At 46.9% G+C, this 13,836-nt stretch overlaps 1 protein-coding gene across 4 annotated transcripts in view; it reads right to left on the bottom strand.

The window, feature by feature from the left end:
• Nucleotides 1-13,836, bottom strand: part of LOC144946120 (FYVE, RhoGEF and PH domain-containing protein 1-like) — a 121,980-nt gene that overhangs the window by 19,276 nt on the left and 88,868 nt on the right. For all 4 annotated transcript variants that reach the window (XM_078874875.1, XM_078874876.1, XM_078874877.1 and 1 more), the window contains 6 exons: nt 13,351-13,440; nt 9,509-9,657; nt 6,307-6,463; nt 4,419-4,557; nt 2,187-2,245; nt 704-850 (listed from right to left, as the gene is read on the bottom strand). In XM_078874875.1, coding sequence (XP_078731001.1) covers nt 704-850; nt 2,187-2,245; nt 4,419-4,557; nt 6,307-6,463; nt 9,509-9,657; nt 13,351-13,440 — 741 coding nt within the window. The remainder of the gene's footprint in view (nt 1-703; nt 851-2,186; nt 2,246-4,418; nt 4,558-6,306; nt 6,464-9,508; nt 9,658-13,350; nt 13,441-13,836) is intronic.

Raw genomic sequence — 13,836 nt, 5'->3', positions numbered from 1 at the left:
ACCAACTCGGCCAGTGCGTGAAGCTCAGCCAGACTTACAACTCATTGTTGATAATGCCCAAGGCTCAACGAGCCCGGGGAAGGCAAGTTCAGAATGACCAGAGTTCAGTGCTAATTCATGAACATTCGAGAGTCAGACTAAGGCACCTATAGAATCTATTTTTCCGTTGTTCAACCAATCTGCACCGGAGCTATCCCGTGTCAGCCTGGTGCAGCTTAGGAGGTGCCAGGTTGTTCTTCACACTGCAGAAGCTGAGCTGTGCCAATGGCACCAATGAGATTTGGGAGCACTGTGTCTCCGTATATGTACGTATGTTGAACTTGTTTTGCACCGTACATAGCCACCCATGCTATAATCGGAAGTTTCGTTGGAAGGACAACAAACTAAACGCAGTGTAATCGCTGGTCTCACAAGCAATGAACCCGGAATTAGCCTCGTCAGTCAAGTTGATCACGGTTTGGTTTTGGCTTGGCACGGCATATATTCAGTAAAAATGCCACCCGTACCGTCACAGTGGAAAAGGGGTAAAACATTCCCAGGCAGGGTACATTGATGAAATTCAAGGCTCGGAGAGAGCGTGCGAAAACGGCGAAGCCACAGCCAGCACCTCGGAAGCCGCGTGGCGTTCAGAGCCAAGGCGGGTGTTTGTTGTGAAACGGTGACAGAGGCCTTGGCATCACAGGCCCGGCCCAGGGGCTCCTACCAGGAACAGGTGCCTCTCCTGAGCGGTGCCGTTCTTCGCAGACAGCTTGAGGATCTGGCCCTCCTTGATGAGCTCGTTAGACGGGTGGACGATGTCTTCCTCACCGTCCAGCATCTCGTACACCTCCAGCAGCTTGTGCATTTTCTCCTGCGTCGACCCAGGCGCAAGACGGGAATCGGAATATTTGTTAAGAGATGTCCATTATGGTCGGGTCAGTCCAACAACAACAACAACGACGACAATTATTATAAAGAATGTTTTCAATAAGTAAAGTTATTTTTTTATTTTTTATATACTTTTACATAACCTGTTACTTGAAGGAGCATGGGCAATTTGCTCCCAGCTAGCCGGGAATGGATCAGAAAGGTTGAATTATTGGCATTAACAAAATTAGAATCTGTAGCGAACAGAAAAATAACTTAAGTACAGTCAATATAGCAAGTTTTAGTTTTCTTTATTACGCACTGCAATGCAACGTGCATTTGGAGTCTTTTGGCTGCTATACATTTCCACATGGTAAGTCACTTCGTTGAGCTATCAATTGTGGCTTCTGAAAAAATTGCTACATAGCTCAGTGGGCCCTACATGGTAAACAATAAAAAGAGTTTGGATTTAGTGGTCCATTAATGCGTTGCATTGTATTCATTGGCAGGTCACGTGTACAGTAGTAATATATGTATGTGTGTTGATCATTTCTTCGCACCGTATGTAGCCAACAGTGTTAATCGGAGGTACGGGGAAGTACAACAAAGCTCAACCCAAAAAGCAATTATGAAGAAATTCGTTTTCAATCTAGATTTAAAAGTACATAGCTCGAGTGGCTTTCTATTATCGTAAGGAAGAGCGTTCCAGACGGCCGCCAAAGCACATCTGTGACCGTCTTCGATGGCCAGCCAACAGCCGCTGCTTGCGAGGATGACCGGAGTTTCCGTGGAATGGCCAGGAACATTCGTGGTGGATATTTTTTTAAGTTCTTGATCGTGAAATTTCGATTTAAAGCTTTCGTGACTGCAGGGATTCATCTTCGGTAAAGTCACGTAGAAGGGAAGTAATAAAATAATAAAAATAAAACATAATAAATAATTCTCACGACGTTTCGGCCACAACGCAAGCAGCCGTCTTCAGGTGAAGAATGAGACACTGCCAAGCTAGGAGCTTATATATAAGCTGAGTTGGAGGTGGAAGAAGAGCGCCTTAACAAAAGAATGTGCATATCAAGAGGAATTTACGCATTTCCCATGAATATGCTAAATTCCTCTTGATATGCACATTCTTTTGTTAAGGCGCTCTTCTTCCACCTCCAACTCAGCTTATATATAAGCTCCTAGCTTGGCAGTGTCTCATTCTTCACCTGAAGATGGCTGCTTGCGTTGTAGCCGAAACGTCGTGAGAATTATTTTATTATGTTTTATTTTTATTATTTTATTACTTCCCTTCTACGTGACTTTTCTTGATCGTGAATGCATTTATAAATGTTTCTCACCATTTTCCTGATGGCGGCATTGGAATGGTTTGCGGCTGTGGAGATGATTTCCAAGGATTCTGAAAATGGAAAAGTAAGACGATTACTTATTGGTGCATTCTTTTGCAACACTTCAAAAAGGCGGTTTTGCTGAATAAGTAAAACAAACAAGGTCATCTTTGCAATGCACGTTTATACTTGCTTACAGATATTAAAACGGTGATGATAATGGCTACAATCGTTATGTTTCTACTTGTTTGCCTCATTTCCATCTTGGTCGATAGACTTTTACTCTTGTTGTATTTTCCCATGTGTATAACACTATGTAACACAATTTTTGTTCTTGGGTACTGAGTGTTATTTTTAAATTGTTTATGAATAAAAAGTATAGAAAATGGCTATTATTCCCTACAAACTTTGCTTTTGTGACCAGGACTTTACGTGAACGAAAAACACAAATGCACAGGTTTTCTCATTGAAAATAGGTAAATTTCAAAATATCAATGTGCTGGTCACAAAAGCAAAGTTTGTGGGGAATAACATCCATTTTTCATACTTTTGAGGCATAAGCAATGAGGAAATAACACTTACTACCCAGGAACAATTTTTTTTGTTCCACAGTGTCATTAAAGGAAAGTATTATTCCTATTATTAACGTTATTACTTAAAAATGTATGGCAACTGTATTGAATGACAACCACAAACTCTAAAAAATAATTGGTTGGGAACACGGCTCTCGTCGCTGTTTTGCGTTCGGTAGCCTAAGAAAAGCACGGCCTAGACACCCATCGGGAGTTGAATGTCGATGGTGGGCAAGAGGTCACTGGTGGGGCAATGAAATAAACAATTCGGTGCACAACTGACAGCGCTGGTGAAAGATGTCAGGGCTGGTCACGATCACAAGCGTCGCGCTGGGCAGAAAAAAATCGGTAGGGTTGAAGTCGGCGAGAAATATGAAGACCGTCGCGATGACGCGGAGGGAAACCAGAACCCACGCGGGCATACGCGCAGACCGTTGGGGCAAGCACTGTTAGCGGGAACCTATTCAGGGCCTGTCCGACGGTACAGTGCATCCGTCGATGGCACGTGGTAGGGCCAGGACCATGCACACAATCCTGACCTCTTTTGCCTCCTCAAATATGACGTTTACCACAACACTGCACCAGGGGATCTTTTCAGGCTAAGTTGACCTACTTGCGCTGGTCGCGTCCTTTAACCCCATCACGTGAATTGATTCCTCGTTGATTTCAAGCATAGTGACCTGTCTTCTCTCAATGTACACTGTGCTATTACACTCATTCTCATTATTTGCACTGCTTCCAAATGAAAAAAAAAGTTCATTTTTAATTCCCTGGTCAATCTTGTGCCGCTGTGGAATCACTTCATTTTGTTTAATCCATTCCCAAATTAATTCGCAGTCGTGCTATTGACATCATGGTGAGCGGTGAGCATCCTGAGAACACGGTATCCCAGAACTAGTTCTGAAGTCGCTTCAAATAGGCCTCTTTATAACACCGTTTGTACTCCCAGCGGACAAAACTGTGTTTCGCCGCGTGTCAAACGAACTCAATATTTTACTTTGCAGAGGAGGATTGCGTTAAAACACGCAACTATAAATATGACGACGCGTCCCTTCGTGCGGTCATCGGTGAACCAGCTGAGACCATGAACTCGTCACACGTGAAAAACCCGCGTTCACCATGGGTGACTGCAAAGCCCAGATTTGAAGCCAAAATCTCAGTGGTGGCTGGCTCGGTGCCCTGGCATAGGATTAGCCTCTAAGCCACTCAGCCAACTCCTGTTTTTATTTACAACGAGTCTCCCTCCGCCTTTCGCGTGCAACTCTCCGTGAGCGGTCAAGCAAGCGGCTCGCCATCAGAAAGGGCGCGAGTATTAAATCCCCCGGTTGGGTGCCGATTCAGCTAATCATGCCTCCGAGGGTCAATGCTCGTTTGCGTAGAAAATTACTTTGACCATTTGGAAAGTGCCGCCGCGCGACATGAGAGACGGGTGCCAGAAATAAGTGGCGCTACTTTGTCACAAGACAGAGGAAAGTGGAAACAAATGACGAAATGTGCGTTGGACACCTACGGGCTATCTGCCCGTGGATCATGATGATGATAATGATCTGGGTTTGCGCAAAAAACAAACACGCGACACGATGCCGCACGCACACGTGTGCTGCGAGCAAAAACGTGCGCAGATTCGCGCAGGACGCGCGCCGGGACCAAAGGCGAGACGTGCGTCGCTCACTCTCCGCGTCCTTGCGATCGACCGCGTCCTCGGGCAGCCGCTTGAGGTAGTCGCGCAGCAGCAGCTCGTACCGCGGGATCCTCTGCACCGGCTCCAGCATGTGGTGCTGCAGCGTCAGGTTGTGGCAGATGTCCCGCTTCTGTTTCATTCAAGGTGGGGGCGTGGCGGCGGGGGGGAGGGGGAAAGTAAATTAACGAATGCAAATAATGATTATTGGCTCGGTGTGGTTTGCGGCGATTCACACGGTGGGTGGGTTTGCCCCGTAGTGGGGCAAAGTGTGGGTACGTCCACCTCTCCCGGGACATTTGGCCAGCGTGGAACATTCGGGCAAAATACCCCTCGAGAGCAGCGGTGGCCCAACCGGCATCTCCCGAGCTCTTTAAATCCACCACGTGTGGCTCTATCGAAGGGGCATGACGTAGAACACACTGCTATCACAGTAGCAAAGAATAATTAAATGTCTCCCGTGCTGTGCCAAAAAGTGTCAGTATATACACACTTAGATATACACACTCGGCTCTGTGCAGAACTCATGGGTACTTTTTGGCTTTTTGTCTCATTGTCTGTTATGGGTTGGCCACAAATGCTCTAGAGGGGGCCTCTCTAAAGATCCCTATGGTGAAGGCCCTCCCGTCAGCGGTGGCGTGAGCGAGACACTGCAGGGTTGCACCTTTCACTTTTTTTGTTTTCACAACAAAGAATCAGGGGAGTTGGCATTCATCAAACATTGATGGCTCTGAGCCCAAGGTGGAAATTCCACATCACTCTGGTGAGATGGCAGTGAAGAGAAGTGGGGTGGGTGAGCCCATGCGTGTGAGCCTCTTGTTGATATCCTCCTCAAATGTGTAGGTTTTGTATGTACATTGAACTCCTACATAGCCACCCGTGCTAATCGTGCTCCTCGGAGGTTTTAATGCTCGTATTCTTAAAATTAATAAAAGTTTAATTAATTTAAATTTTTTACCTACGTGACTTTACCGAAAAAAACCTAAGAAAATGAATCCTTGCAGTAACGAAAGCTTCAAATCTAGAAGTTTTAATACTCGGCCAGACAAGCTTTTGTGCACGTTCACCTACGGCTTCGAGAGGTGACCAAGAGATATCAGCGCTGTCGTGAATTCTTGATTCCATCTGTGCAGAACTTTTTTTGAGTAATTCCCCTCCCACCCGCCCCCAGTGGGGGCGAATCGGGTTCCCCTCGCGCGCGCAGGACGCTCCCACACAAAAGCGCGGGGTGTGCTAAATTCATTTGAATCGGCCGAAACATTCCACATAAGGCAGACAACCATGAGGATCTCCCGAAAATAGATGCCTGAACCACCAACCAAGCAGCCACCCCCGAAAGCGCCACTTCACGGAGTTCATCTGGTTTCTTTTTAATTATAATTTTCCCACTCGAGAGAACAGACGGACTTGGCACGCTCTTGGAAGCCAGCAATAATAGCAAACACACGCTTTGAGCTCCCCTACATTTAAACAGACGGGCCCTCCGTTGGGTGTTCAACAGATGCTGCAAACTTAATAATTTTTTTACCTGTTTCTTCCATATTTATTATATACGCTGCCAAATCTCTCTTCGCCTGATGTTGATTTGTAAAAAAAAAAAAATTTGTCCGAAAAGACAATTCTTTTATCATGGTACTGATGCGGTATGGAATGTATTTCCTGGATTATTTTTATTTTTTCAAAAGAGTCAAAGAAGCACTTCTACGGCTGTTGTCCACATCTTATCGAGTGAATGAATGCAACAACTTTTGGCAGGGCCGTCCTGAAAAAGAATCACGCAACTCAGCGAGGCTTTCCTTGCATAAACAATCATCGTGACAATACAACGCAACATTTTATCAATAACGAGCGTTTATACATGATGACGATGATGATACAGCACCTGTATCTCCTGGATGATGGCCTTGAACGGAGAAGACTTCTCCATCCACGTGTTGAGCAGGTCCATGGCTCGGTCAAAGTTCTTGACGTACTCCCCATACATCTTGAGGAAGGGAGCCAGCTTCTGCAGGACATCTCCGATGCGGGGATTCTCGTGCCTGGTACAGCAGACGGGGAGGGCCAAACAAACGGACGTGCCTTGTAGAGACCGGCCCTGTCACAGGAACGAGGAATCTCCACCACTGGCTCAGGTCGGAGAGTGGAGGTGAATTGCCTGCCACGTTGCTCACTTTGAGTGGAATTGAGAAAATCTGACCTGGCATTCGCAATTATTTATTATGCGCACGGATGGAGTCCTGCCTTGGATATAGAAACATTCTCTATTTTATTTTCAAGACGCTGTCATGGTGAAAACGCCGGCTCAGTTCTCACTCCCGACACGGCAGCTGAAACGATGGCGCGAGTTTCTTAAATCTCCACGCCCACCGCCGCCTGTATCCACCCAGCAGTGTCAAGGTGTTCACGACAATTAAGTCGATCGGTAGGACGCGCACAGTGGGGTAAAGTGTGAGTACTCCCCATGACGTGCAGCCAGTGTGGAAGAGTAAATACCACCCAGAGGGCCTTTCTATAGAGTTCTCTGGTGGAAGCCCTTCTATGCATGTGCGTATGTACATTGAACTTATTACGGACCGTTTGTAGCCAATCGTGCTAATCAGAGGTTACTCGGGGAAAGACAACAAACGAAAACGCAAAAAGCAATTCTCAAGAAATGAGTTTTCAATCTAGATTTTAAAAGTGCATAGCTTCAGTGGCTTCCTAATATTGTAAGAAAGAGCGTTCCAGACGGCCGTGGAAGCACATCTGGAAGCGCGTGATGCGGTGACCGTCTTTGTTCGATGGTCAGCCAAAAGCCGCTGCTGCTGCTGCTGCAATATCTCAGAGAGGAATTGGTGGCCGTGACTCCATTCCCAATGTGACCGATGCCTCATGGATTGGCTCACAAGTGACAAAGTCACATTAATCCCTCTATTTAAGACCAAAGCAGGAGGATTTCTCCACAACTCTGGTTGTCCGCCTGATGATGCTATTGTTTAATTTCTGGCGAAACGTTGTACTCGAATGATAAATCTCGCGGGTTTACTCTCCAACACACAACCGGTGTGCTGAACTAGTAACGAATTGGCACGTTTTGATTACTTGACAAACCTTACTAATTAGCTGTGTCGGGTGGTGGCGGCTTTAATGACACATTCATATTTACGCGATCTAACCTAAAAACCTCTATTATGGATGCCTCGTTACTTTTCAACACTTCCAGCTTTCTGTCGCCCCCCGCCCAGCTACGACCAGGCCTTCCCGACACCTCCTTGTCAATCCCTCTTGTTCTGTTGCCAACAAAACCTCACCACAAAAACCCAATTCTTCATTTCAAAACATTATCATCCTGTGTACATTTTGCAATCAATGTAAAGCACCTCGGTGATAGGCTCTATATACATCTTCATAGGATGAGCGGCTGAATTTCCATTGTGGACAACTTTGCAAGCAATGTTTAAGCAGACAAAATCATTCCCCTCCCAATCCCCAGAGCCACTTAGGCAACACTGTGCCAATCGCTGATCAGTAATTTAGTTTTTCCCTCCAAAGTAATTTGGGTTTTATTTGTGTCGCAAAAAAAAAACAAAAGCCAAGCAAAGCCTTGATGCGGATTAACCCCAAATTACAAAATCCCATCTGTACGCCCCGCTTCCGTGAGCACAAACGACATCAGATTCGACATTTATTTATAAACTGCTCCTCCTGCAGCTGCAGAGAACTGCGTGTTACACACCGCCAATGGAAGCCACGTTCACCGTCAGGAGGATTGGCGCAGCGGGCAATCCCCCTCCTCTCACTAATTACGCAGACTGGGGGAAGGAGAGATTAATAAATTAAATAAGACTGTGGGGGATGCAAGGCAATTGATCACATTTCAACCAAAAGAAAAGATGTGTTGTTAATTACAGCAGGAATGCCGCCATGGTCGCACGCTTGGGACGTACAATCTACGATTTTTGCCGGTTTCATTCGACCTCCTGGCACGGTAGTTGACATGCGGGGTGAGTTTCTTGCATCTCTTCACCCTCTTCCAAGGTGTCCAAGCAGCAGGGTGGAGGGGGACCAAGAGGGGCACTTTAGAGCTCCCTCTAGCGCAGCGGTCGGGAACCAATGGCTCGCGAGCCATATATGGCTCTTCCAGTGACGGCATATGGCTCCCAGACAATTTTGAGTTGAAAAAAGAAAAAAAATCAGTTTGGAACTGATTTTAAAATACTTGTGATATTGCTTAATAATACCGTGTTATTTTAAAGTAAACAGAAATTAGTTTTGAAGATAAATGTCAGGGGTCACGCCTGCATGAAGCTCAACCTCACCACGTATGAACCAGACTACAAGGCCATCAGCAAAACCATGCAGCACCAGAAGTCGCATTAAAAGTAAGACATATTTAATTTATTATACGTTAAAAATACTATATGGCTCTCAATGAAATATATTTAGAAATATTTGGCTTTTATGGCTCTCCCAGGCAAAAAGGTTCCCGACCCCTGCTCTAGCGGATGCCCTTCCGCCAGCAGTGTCGTGAGCATGCAATTGCGGGACTGCGCCTTTACCTTTCTGCATCTATCTGCACCTCCGATTAGCACGTTTCTGCGTCTGTCCACACGGTTGGCTACGTACGGTGCCGAAAGAAGTTTAAAGTATGTACCTAACATATCCACGGAGAACCATGCGGATAGCAGGGGTAACTGTGAAAATAAACATGAAACCATTTAAAAACGACTAAACTATTTTTCTTTATTTTACCAGGTCAGGGTCACTGAGCTATATAGCTCTTTTCCAGAAGCGACTTGGCACCAAATGATAGCTCAATGAAGTGGCTTATCACGTGTAAATTTATAGCAGCCAAATACTCTAAACGCATGTTTCCAAATGTGGAGGGAAAAAACAGAGGACCCGGAAAAAAATACGTGACCATGGGGAGGACACGCAAATTCCAAATACACAGGCGTCAGGGTCGGGATCGAACCCACGACCTCCTGTGTACCAGGTGAGGTAGTTAACATCTCACTACTGCGTCGGATAACAGGATCCACCTACATCACCCCGCGCATCGCGATAGACGCAAGGAACGTGACCGCACGCGAGCGTAGACTCACCACTCCTGCATGCGTTTCTCTAGCTCAGGCAGCAGGAACTCCTGGTGGAACAAGTGAATCGTGGAGGTGTTTGAGAAGATGCCCGTCACCACGTCGGCCGGGAAGGCGCTCTTGATGCAAGACTCCTCGAGCAGTCGGGCGCAGAAGACCTGCTCGCATGCAGGGCACGCGATGGAGAGACGCACATATGTACGTATGTATGTTGAACTTTCTTTCGCACCGTACGTAGCCGGCCGCGCTAACTGGAGATGCGGCGGAAGGACAGCAAACTAAACACACAAAGCAGTTGTAAAGAAATGTGTATTCAATCGAGATTATTTGAAAGTGCAAAGCTCCAGTGCCTTCCTAATATTGGAAGGAAGAGCGTTCCAGACGGCCGCAGAAGCGCGATGTGAAAGCGCGAGCGACGAGGTGAGCGTCTTAGTTCGATGGCTTGCCAAAACAGCCGCTCGCGAGACAGGGACGAGCGTCGGCAGTGCACCCTCGGGGTCATCGCCACGGCGATGAACACCTGCCAGCTAAGCAAGTCGACATGAGGTCAAGTTTATTTTGTTGAACCAGGTGGGACTGAAAGGAGAGCAGGACAGCCTCATTTGCAAGAGACCTGTGCCACCGAGACGACAAAAAACATACCCGCTAAAATAAAGGACAGCGATTAAGCAAGTAGAAATCAGCGCACGAACAACTGCGTCGTCGTACGAGAAATGGGAAACATTATACGAATATGATTCGATGTGAAATTATAAATTATCCCTCGACTAGTGCGCGAGTCGACTCGGGAAGACAATTTTTTGCCCGTGCTCGCGCGTACATCGTGTCTCGCCAAACGTTATCGTCACGTTCACTGCGGAGAAGCCGTCTCCGCTCCACGCGGTTTTCGCTTTACGTGGCACTTTTCCAGGGAACGCGTCGAACCTTTCGTGGCGCGAGCCGCGGACGCTCTCGCGCCCAACGGCAGATCACGTTTTGAAAACACGCGTCGGAGAACCGTGACCGGATCTCCGCCGCGCTTTTACTTTTTAATTCGAGTCGCTGCCACGAGATGACGAAGCGCAACAATAATTCCCTCGCAGCTGAGTTGTTGCGCCGCATCGCCAAGAGAGGCCCTCGCAAACCCGAGTCGCACGCTCCGCCAACGAATCTGCGCTCGGGAATGTTGCCTTCAAGAGAATTATGATCGCGAAACCTGACTTATTCCAAACCCGCAGCGACAAGCAACGGTGCGACGCGGCTGCACATTGACTCATGGGATTTCACGACGTCGGTGCCACCGGTCATTGCCGCCCACCGAACACGACCTTCTCTCTCAGATCCTGCATCTACAATGAGCTTGGGAGCAGAGGGAGCGGAGGGGGAGGTAAACCCAAACCGAACGTTTGAATCGGGAGTTGAGCCACAAGCTCTCTGTCCCCCCGTACGTGGTCCCGCCTTTGCCGTTCGACACGAGGGGGGTGGGGGGATGGGCGTGGATGCTTGCTCCCTTGACTTCACAAATATTTCCCATGCTCCCTGCGCTATCGTTGGGAGGTCGACACCCGAACTCCGAGGTCTCCTCCCCCCCTCAAATCGTCTCAGCATCTGGCTCGAGGTCTTTCCCATTGGCCAACGATCTCCGGTGGCCAACCCCAGTGCATATTTCGTTACTGTGCACACACACTCACACACTCTCACACGGTCACCGATGAGCTACGAAGCTATTTTTCACAGAGGTCCAGCAAGGGGCGGGTAAGGATGTTACAACAACGAACAACACAAGACACACGAGAGCAGTGCGAAGAATAAGAAGGGTAAACACATCGCCCAAACGAATGCAAATACAACTAAACCATCCACATCCTACCAGACATTGCCGACTGAGGTATGAACTTATCTTTCAAAAGTGACCTGGCCACAAATGAGAGCTCAACAAAGTGATTTGTCACGTGGAAGTCTATAGCAGCCAAATAACTCTTCAACGCATTTTCTAAGTGTGGAGGGAAGAATCGAAGGACCCGGAGAAAAATCCACGCGACCACGGGGAGAATATGCAAGCTCCGAATATACAGGGGGTCAGTGCCGGTATCAAACCCACGACCACCTGTATACCCGGAAAGGTAGTTAACAACACGCCATCGTGGCAGCAAAAAAGCCTACTGTATATGCCATCTGTTCTATAGAGCAGAGACGTGCGGTCAGGGGAGGCAGGGGAGGCAGAGCCTCGCCTGTCATACTCCAATGAAAACAGCTGTTACGAAAAGTGTAAAAAAAAAGAATAATAAAATAAAATAAATATTAAGATCTTTCCACTGAATCTGTGTTCTAAATGTCATTTCTGTACGATTCCAATCATTTTTATAGTAAAAACCGCCAAATTTGCGGAGCCCCACTGCAAATAGAGGAAGAGACGAGAGGTGAGGCAGCGACGAGCTCAGCCTCCCCTCTGATTGCGCAAGCCCTCAGTAACTGGATGGAGCGCGGGCAATAAGCGTGTGCCTGTTACTATCTCAGTTTGTTTGTAGACCCCTTCATTACATGTCCTTGCCTTCCATACTCCAGGTAACTTATTTCACGTATGTCTCGTCATGAAACTGCAATGAAAACGCACCAGGGGAGGCAGCTATCACATCTGCCTCACTGAGGGAGACGTGTCTAACACGCCCCCCTCAGTGAGGCCACGCCCCCCTCCGTGAGGCCACGCCCCCCTCAGTGTGTGAATCTGGCTCTGACACAAGCCAGTGCCTCCCCTGCCATTGACCTCACCGCACATCACTGGTATAGACACACTACGATTTTATTTTCGTCTTCCGTAGATAGTGTGTTTCACAATTTGTTTCCAAACCAATATGCTCCATCGAACACACAACTGGAATTCGTTAACGATATTTTTCTCATAAACTGCTGCCACGTTGATGTGATCTCATGGTAAAATCCTCGCGCACGCCCTGGGTGATATCGATCGGCCACTTCTGGGCCAAAGGCTTAAAGGCAAATGCTGCCTATATGCTAACATTCTTGTATGAATACCAAACGGAATTTGTCAAGCTGCTGCTTCAGTAAACTCATAGAGGAAATTAAGGCCGGTCAGTTGAAATGTCAAGATTTTCCTTTCCTTTTCATGACGGTGTATATATGTAACTCCTGTTATTAATTTTAATTTGCCAGTAATTTAGTTTTTTGCACAGTCGCTGAGCATTGGCTCAAAGGGTGCCATGGTGGCAAGATGTTAACTACCTCGCCTGGTATACAGGAGGTCGTAGCTTCTATCCCAACCCTGACACCTGCTGTATATTTGGAGTTTGCATGTTCTCCCCGTGGTCGCGTGCATTTTTTTCCGGGTCCTCGGTTTTTTCCCCTCCACATTTTTGAATCAACACGCGTTTAGAGTATTTGGCTGCTATAAATTTCCACACGATGATAAGCCAATTCGTTGCGCTATCATTTGTGGCCAGGTCGCTTCGGAAAAAGAGCAACATAGCTCAGTGGGCCTTACCTGGTAAAATGAAACAATTTGTTTGGTTTTAGTTTAGTTTAATTCTCTCCCACGAGATCTCACGAGCTCTACGAGTCTGTGGACATATTTCAAACACATCTTAATATCTATTTATATACTTCTGTTTTGTTCAACTATGAGTCAATTCAGAAAATGGCATTGAGCATTTATTTAATTATTGTTGCGATCAAAATATTTTTTTCGTTTCACGATTTATTTGTTTACGCTGAGTGTCTCCCTGCTGTGTTTTGTACAGCGCTTTGAGATCCTCGATTAAACGCGCAATATAAATATTATACTGGTTATGTATAAGTCATTTCGCATTTGTGGTCCGAGTGAGAGAGCTGAGAGCCACACAGAGAGACGTGGTTACCTTGTCCAGGAGGTGAAGTCTCGTGACGTACGCCCTCTCGGTCTGCAGAAGCTCATCAGCAATTTTGTACAACTTCTCCTTGGGATGCTCCTGAAAGGCCACCACACAGGGCAGCACAACGGTTAAACGCCGACCTCGGTTTGTGTTCAGTACGGAAACGACAACGAAAAAAGAAGAAAAAAAACGATGGAGAAAGATGCCGCTTGTTTCTTGTCTGCTGCCCCATTAGCCATCCGCACCTCCGATAACGCACAGTTGGTTACGTACGGCGCGAAAGAAGTCCAACATGCATACATACATACGTACTGCCGAGTTTCAAGTTGATTTCGTTTAACGAGGTGAAAACTTCTAAAGACCAGGACAGAGTCTCATTTGCAAGATCGACCCGGCAGTAGAAAGGGCAATGATCGTCTTGTATGATATCTAATGGAGTAATTTGTGGTGCTGATTTTTTATAAATTGGCAAATTCGGACCAACGACGCCAG

This window comes from Lampetra fluviatilis, chromosome 40, assembly GCF_964198595.1.
Source record: "Lampetra fluviatilis chromosome 40, kcLamFluv1.1, whole genome shotgun sequence".
In the NCBI taxonomy this organism is placed as follows: Eukaryota; Metazoa; Chordata; class Hyperoartia; order Petromyzontiformes; family Petromyzontidae; genus Lampetra; species Lampetra fluviatilis.
This window is presented reverse-complemented; position numbering and strand designations above follow the sequence as displayed.